This window comes from Fistularia commersonii, chromosome 4 (assembly GCF_037954325.1).
Source record: "Fistularia commersonii isolate RoL2024-O1a breed Wild chromosome 4, RoL_Fcom_v1.0, whole genome shotgun sequence".
In the NCBI taxonomy this organism is placed as follows: domain Eukaryota; kingdom Metazoa; phylum Chordata; class Actinopteri; order Syngnathiformes; family Fistulariidae; genus Fistularia; species Fistularia commersonii.
Genome location: NC_141287.1, coordinates 4215243 through 4231605, shown reverse-complemented (window position 1 = coordinate 4231605; position 16363 = coordinate 4215243). Strand labels below are relative to the sequence as shown.

Below are 16363 nucleotides of genomic sequence, written 5' to 3'. Positions count from 1 at the left end.
GTGGAAGTCTGGCTGATGGGGGACAGATAGGGATGAAAATGTCTCCACATGTCGGGATTCAGGAGGGGAATGTTTCGTTTGAGGTGGCCGCGCTGCTGGAATGTGACCGAACTCCTGATAAGGCCTTCGAGGAGCGTGCCGCTCGCTACTGCATGTGTGTGAAAGCTGGGGGATGTGCAGTCCAGTTTAAAAGCGGTTATGTAACTGTCTGCCGGTTGATTCAGCTTAGATTTACATGATAAACTTGCTAATCTGCCACTGAGTCACTTGATGTTTGTTTTTGCCCATGGCAACAGGAAAGGTCCCCAGCATGCAGCAGCACCTGTGAACGACGCCTCCACCTGCATCCCGTTAGCCCCGGGACGCGCTGCCGGCCGCTGTGAGCAGCGGAACAAGTAGCTCAGTGGTAGAGCTTCACATTTATGAGGTCCTGGGTTCAATCCCCGGCATCTCCACTGTAAGTCGCTTTGGATAAAAGCGTCTGTGAAAGGACTGTATTCTATTCTTTTATTCAGCCGTGGGTGCTTACCTGGCTGGCCCTCTCCAGTGGGGCCAGGTCCGCTTGCAGAGCATCTTGTAGCGCTCTAGGCACGGCTCGTAAGCTTGGCGGAAGGCATAGCCTGCTCGTCGCACGCGCACATTCTCCATCAGGCCCAGGTAGCGCAGCTGATGGCGCACCAGCGACTCTGTGAAGATGTGGGACGCCTTCTTGTCGTTGGGCTTGATGCACCTGGGAGAGATCTGCCGTGAGCGCAGGGATCACCTTGCACCTGGTTGGCGGCTGAAAAGCCCCAGTCACAGAGCTGCAACGACGGCAGGAAGTTACCGGATGTAGTTGGGGTTCTTGGTCTGCAGGTTCCTCATCAGGGTGGCCACGGACGCTTTGAACTGAGAGCCGGCGGTGGGCGGTCTCTTCAGGTTGACTTTGGCGGGGTTTCCCTCGGGGAACAGCTGTTTGATGAGGCTGTGGTTGGCCTTGTACATGGCCTGAGACAGATCCCGGTACAGCAGGTCGTTGTTCTTGTCTACAAAACCCTCCACGCGGTACAGCACCTTGATGCAGCGGAGGAGGGACACCATACGTGGGTAAACGTGGCCACTTGTGAAAACTAGTGGCAGTATATTTAAACTGCCCAGGCGAACACCTTCTTCATTCTCCATGAACCTTCTGTGGAACTCGGGAGAATTATGGAACTTGAATGAAAATGCTGACCTGAGAATAGGAAGATAGTAAGAGGACAAGGGCTCGGAGACTTCGCCACGGTATTCGGCCACACAGTAGCGTTCGTTCACATGAAAGCGGAGATGTGAACAAACAGCTCGGCAAGGGTTTATTTGACGCCAAAGGCAGACCTTCTGCCTTTGGCGTCACCGTGGAGATGGAGAGGATGAGCTCAGCGCAATTTGTAGCGACTTGCATGTCGCGCATGCACCGCTCAGACGGCTAATGCTGATTGCAGCACGCAGGAAAGAGATCTCTTGCCGGGACTCCGGCCCGTTACCTTGCCGGCGTAGTGCTGGATGCGGAAGCAGCTGTGGGGCAGGCTGTGGTCGTTGAGGAATTTGGAGTTCTTGCTGAGGCGGCTCTCAAAGTGCTGGTGTTCAGCACAGATGGTGTTCAATTTGTCCAGGAAGGTGTCGTCCGTGACGGTCCCCGGCCTCAGGCACTCTTCATCCAGCATTGCCAGGATGCCGTTTTGGTTCTGGCACAACAGGAGAAACCATGAGCAGATAAAATTCATCAAAGCGCCTCTTTATGGGTCTAAAAGCCGGATAATCTGCTTGCGTTAAACCCGGCGTCTCATGGAGGCCTTACGTTCTCAATGAGGTCACAGATGATGGCATTGTTGAAGTAGTCTATGTTGGTCCACTCGATGCCCTGAGACGGAAGGAAAGGAAGGTCACACAGGTACGACAGATGAAGGACGGCTCTGCGCGAAAGCCTTCGACCCGCTCAGGTCTGAACTGGGCCACAGCCTCTGACCTGTGCGGGTCCAGGAGGATCTGCTCAGAGCAGGAGCTTCAGGCTCTGCACAGAGTGATCCGTAATGGAGCAGCTCACCCGAAGATGCAGATTGCTGTGTGTATGTGTGTGTTGGGGGGGTGTTTTTAAAAAAACAAAAAAAAAAAAAAAAAAAAACTGACCATTTCAATTATTGAAATGTCCATACTAGTGTGTGCGTGTGTGTGTGCACCCCCCCCCAGCACAGTTTGACAGAGCTGTCAATTATGGGACCTGCTCTTCCACCTCCTGCCTGTGCCTGGATTAAGGACTTCCTCTCAAACATGACCCTTACCAACCTTGGCAGTGACTCAACTTTATTTGCACAAATGGCTACAAATATGTGCAATAACTGAGACTCTTTGTGCCATCTCTACCTACACTGCATCAATATGCATTTTTTATTCTTATAGATTTGTATTTTAGCTTCAGTCTCTCCTGCAGGGTGTGTGTGCACCAGTGTAGCTGTGCTACGGGTGGTTGCGTGCTGTGGACGGCACGTGGTCTTACAGAGGATGAGCTCTCTTTCTTCCCTTTTCATCTTCAAACCCAATGGTGGAGTTGCCCTCGAATTTCGTTGTATGACTGTCCACAGACTGTCCCTCGTTGAACAAGGAGGGAATGAAGTAAACACTCTCGACGTCGTAGTAGAAACATGCTAACTGGGCATTACCTCCATCAGTGAGAGCGGTATAAAAAAAACTGAGTTTGTCAAATGAGGAACGAAATTGAGTTTTTTGGGGGTCCAACCTGGAGGAAAGTCGAAGGAAAAGGCTTTGTCTGCAATTTATCCTTGAAGGGGGATGCAGAAGGTGAGGCTGTCAGCTCTCAACCACTTTCATGCAGGTTTATCAGCTTGAAGCAGAAAGCTTTACAGTTCCAGAAGAGGAGGGGAGACATTTTCCTCCTGACTCTAAATAAAAAAAAGCTGCTCGCCGACCTCAGCTGATTGACAGCCATTAATTGTTGGGAACGTGGCTGTGGCTGACAGACCCGGTGACATGTTTGAGGCGGGGAGCGACCAGGAGGCGTGGCTTTCACAGATTAGTGACAGGCTGAGTTCCTGATTGGTGGAGCCCCGGCCCCCTCCCTGGCCCCCGCTACTTTCCCATGCAGTGAGCTGGACAGGGGCCAGAGCAGAGGATCATCAGTGCTGCTGTTTAGTTGGAAAGGCTGTGAGGACACACACACACACACACACACACACACACACACACACACACACACACACACACACACACACACACACACACACACACACACACACACACACACACACACACACACACACACACACACACACACACACACACACACACAGCTTAAAGGCTGCAGAGTGTTTACGCTATCTAGGGTGAGGGATAATTTCCATGTCGATAACAGTGTGTGTGTGTGTGGGGGGGGGTATACAGTGAAACGAGTGTAGATGCTGGACGGTTGTTCAGACAGGATGCAGAAATGAGATGACATTTAAATATCTTAATGAGCCATTCTTTACCATTTTTTGTGTGTGTGTGCTCTGTGAGTCGGTGCAAAGGTTCAAACACACCTCCCTGACGTACTCCTCCTGCTCCTCGCGTAGGGTCAGCTCGATGAAGATCTGCTGCAGTTTCTCGTTGCAGTAGTTGATGATGAACTGCTCGAAGCTGTTGTCCTGCGGGAGCCGATCAGAGGAGAGTCAGCAGATGCCGCCTCACTCCCTGACCTCGTCTTCTTGCTTTACTGGGACTAGATGGCTTTTATACACTCCGTATTTGTTCAATAACTGCCCCCCCCCCCCAAAAAAAAAAACAACCACCCATCCTTCTCAATACACTTCTTCGGTTCCTTTGGGCTTTTCCCTCCAGGGGTCTCCTCGGTGGATCAACCTCCTCCATCCCACCCTGTTCTGTCTCCTCTCCTTCACAATACACTGAATGGAAATATCTGAAATGAATTTGGTTTCCCCTTTTCTCTGCGCTGATCGATTCCTTTAACCTCAGGAACCCTTTCACCTCCTCCTCATGTCCATGTGTTTTAGTTTTCCATCTGCAATGAGGGGTCAGAGTGTGTTTTTGTGTGAGTTAGTGTGTGTGTGTGTGTGTGTCTGTGTGTGTCCGGCGCGCAGCAGCCAGTGAGGACAGCTTTTGTTTACTTAAGAGTAAACTTATTTGCCGAACGGAAGCTGGTTGTGGGAATGCGTGCTTCCCGAGAGCCAGCTGGCAGGAAGACGTCTCACTTCTATGCAACCAAAAGGCTACTTGAAGAGAAAATACTTCGGCTCTTCTCGAATGAACGGAGGAGAAGGGGGAGTGTCTTCTGCCCTCTGCAGCGGTCAGGAGAAATCAGTAGTGTTTGGAAAAAGTCTTTCCAAAGGCCTCCAAAGATACTCTCCTCTTATCACAACATTTTGAAAACCACTGAAGTCACTGAGGAGGCAGTTTTTAGATCTCCTCTCGTCAGGCCGGCTGTCCTGCCTCAGACTTAAACCTGAAAGTGGGTCTCGGCAGTTTAAGACCATAGAGACCCTGTAAGTAACTTTAACATGGGGCGATGTGGGACTTTAATGCATTTATTGCTGACTGAATATTGAGTGGGACACCCAAAAGGTCCCTGATCGCTCCTGTCAAATCGAGGCTGATTAGATAATAAAGGGATTGTTTGGACGAGCAGAGGCTGCGTCTGGAGGGAGATCTTCATATATCTTCAGGGCAACTCCTGGTCCCCTTCTTTAATCGAGAACACGTGGACCGCTGTCACTATCAGTGTGGTTACTGATGGAGCCTGGAGATAAATGGCTTGACGGAAACTGTGATGCAGCTCATCAAACATTTACAGGGCAACTATTAAATCATCAATTAATATCACTAATCAATAGGCCGGTCGCCTCAGCAGGTGGTTAGAGGAGCAGGGTTAGTTCAAGAGCTTCTCAAGTGAAGGACACAGCAAGGGTTTTCAAACAAACTTACTGAGAGACTGGAACCCCACACACACACACACACACACAGCAAGCATCTCTACTCCCAGGTGGCAGCAGATACAAGGCTGAAATAGAACTTGAAAATATCCCTGCGATGGTTTGGTTCATGACGAGAGGTGGATTATGTCGCATAACCCGATAACTTTATCTTCTGTATCTTCACTCAAAGACGCTGGGAGAAGAGTCTGTCTCTGCTTAAACAAAGATATCAGGGATCCGATGAAGGCACTGAGTGAAAAAGCGACCGATGGGTCAAGAGAAAGGGGGTGAGGGCCCTGCAGTCCCTGCGGACCTGGCTCGGGGCGACGAGTCCTAAAAATTAAAAACCTATGGATGAACAATCAGTAAACGCCCCTGAGTGCAGGAAGAATCCTGCATCTCACTTTGCTTCGGGCAGAAAAAAAAACAAGATTGGTTGTAGAAATGCTCAGCAGCCACTCAGATATGGAAAGAAACCCAAGCTGAGAGGGAAGGAGACCCACAGAGGGGTGGTGGGCTGCCCTTCGTGGTCTGAGATCAGGGGTTTCTTAAATAGCTCTTAAAACAAAAAGAATTTCTGTTAGTGGCCTGAAATCAGCAGCACACTCCAACGGAAGTTTATGACCACAATCTAATTAGAGTTAACAAACCCTGATTCGACGGCTCTGGCCGACAAATTCCAATAAATAAATAAATAAATAAATAAATTGATAGATAAATAAGCCCTCAGAAAGAGCACCGTAAAAGCACAGCCTTCAAAATGATCAATAGAGTTGTGAAAGCAGATTAGCTCCTTCACACTGCTGGATTTATTGCAGTACTGTTGCACTGGGATGCATTGGTGTTGCCAGTGCAGGTTGTGTGCCACATAATACAAGGTTTCTCCTCATCTTTTCAGCTTTGTGGTTCTGCTGCACACCTCGCCCGCCCCGCCCCCCCAGGATTGTCTTCCATGATGAGCCGGATGAAGCTAGGACCACAGCATGCACGCTGGCAAAGATGTTACTTACTCCGTCCTGGAGCCCGACACACGGCGACCGGCAGAGAAGAGTGAACGAGTCAATGAGGGATGCGAGGAAAAAAAAAATGGAACAGCAGCATTCACTTCCACCAAGTTCACGTGCAAAGTCGTGCTCTCTCGTGTTTGCACACACACACACGCACGCACGCACGCACGCACGCACGCACGCACGCACGCACGCACGCACGCACGCACGCACGCACGCACGCACGAGCCAACACTGTTCACCCGGAAGCACTTCACGTCCGGCTTTAGCTGCATCCAGTCCCATGCGATGAGCTTAGCAGTCTGATAAGCATCAAGCTATGGATCAGACCCAGTGGGCTCTGTCTAGTTGATTAAATGTGTTGCCAGCATTGCTGATGCGACAACGATTGAATGTTTGCTGTGTGATTCTGTCACATTCCCGCTCCGTGCCTTTACCGTCAGCCTACTTTCCAGGCGGAAACGCTAACATTAGCATGGAATCACCTGGCGAGCGCGCAGCACCTGGAGAGCAATAAAGCCGCCTTATCTGATGTGAATATGCTTCTATCAGCCGGCGGTTCTGGACGATAAGCTCCTCGCAGGTAAACCGGCGTGCACGCAAACAGCCCCGGGGCAAAATCCTCTAATCTGATAAAATGTCCCCGAGACTGAAGAGCAGCTTTGATCCACCACTTTTTTTGCTTACCTCAAATATCTCAAAGCCGTAAATGTCCAGCACACCCATGACCTTGTGTCGAGTTTTCGCCTGCGCCTGAGGGAAGGACAACGCGGCGGCTGTTAGGCATGGTGGCCCGGAGCTCGAGAGACACAGACGGAGTTCCAGTAGAATGAAATCAGAAGAAATGATTGCGTCGTACTTTGATGCTTTCATTGATCCTGGTCACCAGCCAGCTGAACAGACGGCTGTACAGGTTCTTGGCGAGGGCGTCCCGCGCATAATAGGCCTGTGAAGGAATACAATGAGTGAATATTGACCCAGGACAAACGCGCATGTGCGGCACACTAACAGAGGCCAATACAGGAGGTCGAGTTATTCACTTAATTCGACAATTTCCATTCCCGCTTTTTCGCTTGAAGTTTTTATCCGAATTAGCACAGTTGTGAACTTGTCTCCTCTTTGTGTCCCACAGGAATACAGCCGATCCATAATACACATAATACACCTTGTAATGTTGACAAGAATGAGAGCTGGCAGCTTCAGGAGTGAGTCACGCACTGCAAGTGTGTGTGTGTGTGTGTGAGTGTGTACTCGAGCACATTAACTGCAGCATGTGCAGTACTGGATGCCTGTCCAGGATCTTTCGGTCTCTCTGACCTGGGCCACGTTCAGTGTGGTGGACACTTTCTCCATCTTGGCCTCCACCGTGCGGTAGCTGAAGGCCCTCTCCAGCACAGACTGCTCGATCCCCAGCAGCTCACACATCTCCTTCAGGTCTGCACACAGAACGCCAACGTGCTGATCAGACACTGGACTGTTCATGAGCTAAATGCCCATCCGCAGAAACAAAAAAACCCAATCTTGTACTTAGAAAAGGTTTGTCAGCTTTACGAACATGATGGTAAAACAATAATGAGCATCATCACTGGAAAACAGACGGTCACGACTGAATGAAGAAGATGATCTCCACAAGCCGCCTTTGCCAAACACCAAAGTGTCAAAGTGAACATTGGGCAGCTCCTAAATCTGAGCTAGAGGTTAAATATTCATTGTCAAACGCCGAGTCCGATACAAAGTGTCTGAGCGGACATTCACTTCCGTGGCCCCGAACCCACCGTTCTTGTCTTTGATGCGGCTCTCATCGGTGCCGTTGCAGCGAGACTCGGGCTTGAACTCAATGTTGCCGAGCTTCAGTACGGCGGCGACCAGCTCCAGCACAGACTGCACCTCGTCCTCCATGAAGCCCACGATCTGCATGGCATTCTGAGAGGAGAAACCAGAGATGAGTGGGACGCAGAGGAATCCTGAGAAGGCAGCGGACCTTCGAAACGCGGTGCTGGAGAGTCTCCGCCCGGCCTGGAGAGATGACGCTTACTACCGGTTAAAACATGAAGCAATATGAGGAAGAACTGATACTTTGGCCGAATCAGATTTTCACTTCCAGAAAAGAAGCGATCCCATTTACATGGTTGACCAGCGGGTACGATGGGACATCGAACTGAAAGGACTTTTGAAGTGCGAGCTGCAGGTCTGGGGGGCCGAGCGAAGGAACTCTGTTTGGGGAACAAGTCCTCGTGTTTCCACTGGTGAAGCGTAGCTATGAGGGGAGAAATATGAAAACAGCTCAGGAGACGGATGAGAGGCAGGATGTGGTGAAACGCGGGGACAACAAGGCTTCTTCAGCAGCTCGGCGTGCCGGGGCAGGCCGAGCGGCCCCGCAGACACAACATCCACATGTCACTGCCATCCGGGGCCGGGAGGAGGAGCCACCCGAATCCAGATCTGGACACGGAGCCAAAGGGAAGCAGCTGCAGCCCCTCCCGGCCCCCCCGCCACTAAAGGTGAGCCATTGTTCTTTGTTTATTCAATGACCGACACAGCGGGTCCAGATGCATCATACTCTGCTTGGCTTTCCTTCTCACTTCAACGCTGACCCGGGTTTGAGGCGGTCTTCTCTCGTCCACCCCTGACCGACACGATCTTACAATCATCTGGTCTGCCTTGTTGGGAGATGATAAATCTGACTGTCTGCAGCCCCTGTACAAGATCTAGATCCAATCATGCCTGATGCACCAGACAGGGTGGGGCGTGTGTGTGTGTGTGTGTGTGTGGGGGGGTGTTCAGTGGGTGTTCGACACTCATCAGCAGGACTTCATGTTTCAGAAAAATCAGCACCCCTTCAGTCCAGGTGGAGTCAGAGTTACGTCCCTTTGGTCCTGGGACTGCTGCCGGGCTCCGGGTGCGGCATCATATATTCGTGCCTGAGGATGGCGTTACTCACTCTGACGGTCCTGAAGTTTGCAGCGTCATCCAGCCCGTTAACCGCGGCGGTGTCCAGGCTCAGGTAGTTGTACTTGCTGAAGTCCCGTTCCAGCTTCAGCTTCTCTGAGAGACAGAAAAAATGGATTCCATCAGTGCTCAGGTTATTTCACCAAAAATAACTATTAAGCCCCTGGTTGTGGCGCAGATTATTTGTTGTGTGTGTGTGTGCAATGGACGTACGCACACACACACACACACACGCACACAATTAGATGAAACAATTTTCCCAGGAAAAAGGATACGATTCAGGTTTCAGTTCATTGTAAAACTACTTCCCACAGGAAGGTCAGGAGGGCGGAACTCCCAAACGGAAACACGGAAGGCGCTACTGGGATAAACAATAAACACACCTGCGGTCAGAGCGTCCGCACACACACACACAGACGCCCGTTCAGTGTGCTGCGGTGAACAGAGGCGCTCGTTCCCTCTTGGGGTTACAAAGGGATCTGCAGGGAAAATCTATATTTCTCCACACGGACGTTCTGGGATGTTCTCAGTTCAGCTGAGCAGGAAGTATGGTCTTTTTCCCCGGAGTGAGAGGATCCCAATCTGCCGTGGCCCCACGGCTGGGACACCCTCAGGGAGAGTCAAAGTGGCTTTTTTCTGCATTCCAGTAAATTCTGGAAAAACGTGTCGGAGGATGACGTGTCGGCCATCTTGGCCGTCTGTCTTCTCCGTCTCGCTCCTGTAACAGTCCGGCTTCTCTACGACTTGTATTCCCAGGAATAAAGAACAAGGTCGCTCTCTGTTTTCCTTTGAGTTTGAGACTCTGAGGAAACCGTGCAATTCTGCTCCACATGGCACCCGGGAGAGCAGACGGTCACAAGTATGTAGGTGTGCGCTGTCTAAGAGGCACTTTATGGACAACACTACTGTGTCGGCAGCAAGCTGCTTTCTGCGCGGCATGAAGATGCAAACTGGTGAAATTAATGCATCTCATTGTCAGGCAGCATTCTCTTCAAAACCAGCTCCTCCATGGCTTTGTGCTCACGGAGGTGGCGTAGCGGCGGCCAGATCAATGGCCTCTTACAGCAGAGAAGCCAAGCCACCGGGGGAGCATCACTCCGACTTCATTAGCGGCTGCACCAACTACAACTGGATCACGGCCTCGGACGTGAGTGCCGGAGGGAGCGACCATCAAGCTTCTTTTCTGGGTTCAGGACACCAGACAAAGCGCTCCGATGGCAGAGCACCGGAGGCGGGGAGCGGCTCGGGCGCCTCCCTTTGTTCCCGGCGGTACTTGCTAGGCAGGAAGACGGAATCACGACTGCATGGGCCGTCTGTTTGTCCAGCTGCAGTGAAGCTAGAAATGATTTACTCAGGGGAAGTTACGGCCGGCAAAGCACAATCTCTGTGGCTTCACAGAGCGGCTGCCGCAGGCCCGAACCCCACACGGACCGAGACCGAGCAGCCGTTTGGTGTAAACGGCACAGGGCGATCTGGCGATTCGGCTCCTTGAAGCACTGATAGGCCGCATCGAAATGGTCCATGTGACAACACAGACTTTGAATCTGAATCCTACAACAACTCACTGAGGGTGTCCTCGGAGGCTCCGGACAGGATTTGGTAGAAGACGTGGAAGTTCCTCTCTCCCCTTGGCTGCTTCACCACACGAGACTTCTCCAGCAGGTCTGAGGAGAAGCGGGACAACAAGAGGAAGCGATTACAATGAGCGGTCGGGTCGAGACAATCGTCTGAACAGGAACTGCGGAGGCGTCCGCGGGACCCGCTCTCAGTGCTTAATTGACGACAACATCTGCACAGACCTCAGATGGGTTCACACTTTTAAGCATATGTTTAGGTTACAGTGGTAATTCTTTGTATGCACACACACACACACACACACACACACACACACACACACACACACACACACACACACACACACACACACACACACACACACACACACACACACACACACACACACAGGGAAAGTGTGTGTGTGCGGAAGAAAACCACACACTGATGCCCTTTCCTCCATGGTTTCCCTTCCGACCAAGTGAAACACTAAGTGATTAAAGAGGAGCCATCATCTGGTCAGCGCATTAGCTGGAGAATAATTTCATTAAAGGCTGCCTGTAGATCCACCAGCTGAGGCCACTCGCGATCAGCAGCCTGCCGGTGCAGCTGCACAATAGCGTTCAGCTTATCTGCTTAGAAATCGTCTCCATATGGGAGCCCAAAAAGACCAATTGCAATCACAATTGGTGGTTGTTGCTGGTCGTTGTTTCCGAGTCCAAGTATTGTCGCCACGTCATCCGAACCCAGAGAGTCTTTGGGGGACATTTTCCACGTAGGTGTCTCTAGGTGGAGGAAAAGGGGGGTTTACTTCCACAAAACGGCAGGCAGCCGACGTGTGTTCGGCTGGATGGATGGAGGTAAACAACCTGCAGATGTGGGACCAGCGCCGAAGGTTTACTTCTTGCTGTGTTGGTGTGCAGGAAGGGCAGGTGTTCGGCCGCTGGGCCTGGTGGCCGGGATGCCCGTACTCAGAGCAAACGCCGTGTCATTTCAGATGTGCTTTAAAGGAGATTATCGTCCAGAAGGCTTCTCTAGGCACTGAAGGTACGTATGCATGATGTCGATCTCAAACTAATCCAGAACCGGATCTTCTCATGATTGTCGGCTGTGGTCGGACTTTGTACCATTGGGCTCTTCTTCTATCGGGTCTGAGTTTATCGTGCGCTCTGCTCAGGCTCCGGGTGGCCCTGCCGAGCCCCTTCTAATGCAATGGCTACCACTGCCGCCACACCGGTTTTCATTCCCACACTGGCCCTTCACAAACACACACAAAAAAAAAAAGTTTCATTTGGGATTTTTTCAAAAGGCCTTCTTTACCTGAAGGCAGCATTCTGATTCATGTTTGTATTTCACACCGTGAGAAAGCAGCTCCGGACCTTCTTCTGGCTTCAGGGACTGACTCACGCAGTGGGTGGAAGCCGAGAGAACCGGAGCACTGCTTTGCAGTGGCTCTGTAGAGACGCTCAAGCCGCCCCAACTGATACGGACAACATTTTTTAGCACGAGTAGAAAAACCCACGGCACCCGGTGGGCATGACTCACCTCGGCAGCGGTGCAGAATGCCGGGCAGAAAGGTGGATGGCGGAAAAAAAAAAAAGACGACCAAGGAGGCTCTTCCTTGAGGTCAGCTTTTTCCTAAGTTATGTTTTCTGTGCAGACAGAACTGCGTCCGCAGGCCGAGGGGAGGAAAGCTTCAGGCCTCTCTGCTCCCGGGGGACGGCGGTGGCCTTTCCCCTTGTGCACAGCCACACCAGTCACATCATATTCTTCACGTTTTCTGCAGTACGCACATATTGTTTACTGTGAGCTGCACGCTGCTTAGGCCTCGTCCCTCGAAGATAAGCAGCTGCCCCATAAAGTGGCACAGGGACAACATCCTCCCACATTTGACTGGTTATTGGAACCCCATGATCAGTGTTTAAAGGCTACTGGGTGTTTGCTTTCCAAGACTGCTGCAGTGTTCTGTGGGAGAGGAAGCCCAGAGGACTCAGTGGGCGGCCATAAACACCAGTCAACTTCTCAGTCATCGGTCCTACTGATGTCCGAGAGAGAGCCTGGCCAGGGAGTCCAAAGAGGCAGGGCGGGGAAGTCCAGAGACTCCAGCGTGCAACGACGGCCATCTGACAGAGGTGGTGTGTGCTGGGACAGAAGAGGCCGTGGGCTCCTCTGTCTGGGACCTCCAGCCCAAACAGGAGGGACCTGGAGGTCTGGACACTGGACTCTCTTCCTGTAGCGGTGCTTTTTTAATTTATGGAAATACTTGGGTGGCTTTCATAAAAGACACTGTGTGTGTGTGTGTGTATATATATAATATATTCACACACACACACACACACACACACACACACACACACACACACACACACACACACACACACACACACACACACACACACACACACACACACACACACACACACACACACACACACACACACACACACTCTTAAAGCCAGGGAGCTGAAGGAGAGGGCCATCTGGCTGGTCAGACCGCAGGTGGGGTTGGTGATTTGGTTTGTGACAGGAATAAAAAGTGACCTGACCCCTTACACAGCAAAATGTGAAAAGAAAATTTCTCAAAGTACAATCATTCAATATTCATCTGAAACAATTGCAGGTATTTAATAGTTCTGATAACCTTCGTGAGCAGATAAGTCTGTGGTCGCCTGATATGATAAGGCCTAATACAGAGTGACGAGTGCATGTTTTTGCGATTGAACGTTGGACACGAGTCCCGGAGTCACTCACAGTTGCTGATGACGCCTCCCAGAGGATCTCCTTTGAAGTCAAACTCGATGTCCATGTACTTTCCCTGCGAATCACAATGACAACGGTTACAATTGCATGGATTCAACCGGCCCGTGGGTTCTTTCACGAGGCGCCGCTTCCTGCCAGTCTTGCTACGAGCGAGACGCCGGCCGTCAGTCATAAACAGAGTGCTGTCAAATCTCCAGGTGCCGTGGAAAGACCCCCTGCCAGTTGCACCGCAGCTAGAGGAACGAGCTGCGGTGCAACTGGGCCCTGAGCCTCCAGAGCAGAACAGAGAGTCCAGTGTTTCTCCCTCACATGTATTTATAGCCGTCAGGCCCTCAGAAGGCCCGGGCTACACGGGCTGCCCTCGGCACAATGAGGGGAGGGCTTGAGTCATTGGCCCGCGAGGCGCTGAAGGAGCGCCCGATATCTTCTGTTCCAGGATCTGGTCTGGAGCTTTAAGCCAAGGTTACCTAAGTACAAACAGATCAGAGGCCTAATCCTTCATAACCCTCTCCGGACGCCAGGATCCTCCTCAGCTGAGCACTCGACCCGCATTTAAGGTGTGTCACTCAACTTGGGAGGAAAAAAGGAGTTATAAAAAGTACATGGGCAGAGAAACCAGCTGGCGCGAGCACCTTCTGATGCCCCCGTGGAAAAGCCAGGCACCAGAGTAAGAGTGTGTGAGTGTGTGTGTGTGTGTGTGTGTGTGTGTGTGTGCGCACGCGCCCCCGCATGTGTGTAGGACTCATATTTTGAAGAGGTGGTAAAAGGGAAAGACTGGAAGGCCGGGTGATTCTGTCCTTCTCCAGTCAGGACCATAAACACCCCTCTGAGGACCAGCTGTCAAGTGTAAACAGAGGGGGGTTCCTGTGTGTGTGTGTGGTGTGTCCATATGAGTGAACACACACACACGTTCAGGCCATCCTGAAGACCGGCAATAGGCACGTGTAAAGATGCATAATTGTGGTGTGGCTGATTGGTCCCAGTCACGCAGTAAACTAATGAGACCAGAACGGCCGCCTGAACCACAGGCCGTCATCTAAGATGGGTTCCATCATCTTCACGGCTGGAACGTGCACAGGTTATCAGGAGCGAGTTAGATGGTTTTCGACAGACGTTATAAATTGCAGGAGTTAACGGGCTCTTCCTCAGCAGGAGGAGGAACCCGGCAGCCTCATCTGCCAGCTTTGATGAGAAAAGGATCAGGCGATTCCCGTGTTGGTGGATCAGAAGACGAGCACAGCTGCAGTTCCTACATGTTTCATATCCACCTTCTGCAAGATTCTTCTTATCTTTGAAAGGAACAGCGAGTGGCCTTCATCCCCCTCTCCTCTTCCCCGTGACTTCAACTCATTTATTACCAACATCTGCGTTTTCAGCTATATTTCTCAGTCCATCTGCACAGACGGGGATTTGGTCATAAAAGGAGCAAAGATATTGTGCTGATCTAACGAAGGGCATTTTAGATTTGGGAGTGACAACATCCCGACGTTGTCAGTCTGGACACTTATCCACTGCGAGTTGACGAACAGCGGAGGAGGTCAAAGATCTGGCCTCTGAGTACATAAAAAAAAAAAACAGTGTTTACAATGGACATTTTCACATGTGGCGCCGCAGTCGGTCAAGCACGCGGCGTCCCTGTCGAGGGATTTGCAACGCTTGTCCACACAGACCCGCAGCAGGAGAACCCTCACAAAGCATCCAGGCCGCCACACACCATCCTGCTACATCGAGAGCCCATTCATCTGCACTCCATTGACAGCGTGGCAGTGAAACCGTGCGTCTGTTAACGCCGACAGATGGAGGACACGCTGCTCTCGATAGACGACCCTGAGGTCGCCTCATGTGTAGAAGCCATTCCGGAACCAATCTGAAGGTTTTGTGGAAAAACACACAAACACTCCCTCACCTTGACCAATCCAGATAATGATGGAAGCGGAAGCTGCTCAAATGTGACGTGGACATTCAACCGCTTCATCGCATTCATCCAACACTCACAAGGGGCTTGTTTTTCCAAAGACAGGATGGAATACGGGTGAAAACCTCAAGGCACGCATTCTTGGCGGATTAATCATTTCATGGAGAAGATCTCTGGAGAAGATACTTACAAATCTGGAGGAGTTGTCGTTCCTTACGGTCTTGGCATTTCCAAACGCTGCGTCAGGGAGAAAACCAGAGTACCAGATTACAGACGGATAAAACACTGTGTGCAAATAATCCCAAACTTATTAATGATTCTTAACACCGTGCAACGCTCCGGCGACCTGTCAATCATGCACAGGCCGTGTCGGAGCCATTTTGACTGATGAGTCCCATAATTCTGTATGGATTAAGGAAAGCAATGGAGGTTTCCAGGCTTAGAGAGTCCAACCTCACTGTCACGCCACGCTCAAGCTTAAGTGCTTCAATATGTGCCCACGCTTGGAAATAACAACATGATGCTCCCACAACACAAATGTGGAGAGTTCTGTAATCTTCATGTATGCGTGTGTGCATGTGTGTGTGTGCATGCGCATTGCAAACACAGGAGCATGTTTGACCCTGGAGTCTCGTGAATGAGTGATGGTTTTTAAAGCTGTATTTTTCAGCCCGGCATCCTCTCTATGCACTTTACCACAATTCTCCATAAAAAAAACTATTAATGTAGCCTGTATCACACTTGCTATTAGCATTAGCGCCTAATTGCTGATAGCGGTGGATTAATGTGTGTTTAAGTCCAGGGCTGTCACGGCTGTGTGTGCCGCTTGTCTGGTGTGTCGGCAGCCTGAGGGCGACGGCAGAAGATGGAGAGCAAGTCGGAGCAAGAAATTAAGAGCGATGGAGAGTGAATCCAATCCAGATTCGGGACAAGTGCGGGAGCTGAGGGCGAGCGTGGCGAGAAAGTAATGACTGCTAGCCGCCGCGGCCCAGCGGAGCAGCGGGAGCTAAACTCTTGCAGATGTGCAGACTTTTTCTGCAGCGTCTCAACCCAAACATACACGGCCTTCCACCATTGCTCCGGCGCAAACAGAGAGGAATTTAATGTTTGGCTGCATTTTCTTGTTTACAGCGTGAACATCTATCATGAACGTCCCTGGGAGAGGCGACCTTGCCTTCAAGCACTTCTAATTCAACATGGGCTTCTAGTTTAAGCTTCATGATATATAATGATCTCTG

At 51.0% G+C, this 16363-nt stretch overlaps 1 protein-coding gene across 9 annotated transcripts in view; it reads right to left on the bottom strand.

Moving 5' to 3' along the window:
• The window catches only part of myo1b (myosin IB), a 57901-nt gene that overhangs the window by 14406 nt on the left and 27132 nt on the right, over nt 1-16363 (bottom strand). For all 9 annotated transcript variants that reach the window (XM_086144767.1, XM_086144771.1, XM_086144773.1 and 6 more), the window contains exons 6-18: nt 15316-15362; nt 13202-13265; nt 10462-10560; nt 8889-8992; nt 7723-7870; nt 7265-7383; nt 6807-6893; nt 6635-6700; nt 3552-3656; nt 1817-1879; nt 1503-1703; nt 827-1053; nt 530-730 (exon numbers count right to left, since the gene is read on the bottom strand). In XM_086144767.1, coding sequence (XP_086000893.1) covers nt 530-730; nt 827-1053; nt 1503-1703; nt 1817-1879; nt 3552-3656; nt 6635-6700; nt 6807-6893; nt 7265-7383; nt 7723-7870; nt 8889-8992; nt 10462-10560; nt 13202-13265; nt 15316-15362 — 1531 coding nt within the window. The remainder of the gene's footprint in view (nt 1-529; nt 731-826; nt 1054-1502; nt 1704-1816; nt 1880-3551; nt 3657-6634; nt 6701-6806; nt 6894-7264; nt 7384-7722; nt 7871-8888; nt 8993-10461; nt 10561-13201; nt 13266-15315; nt 15363-16363) is intronic.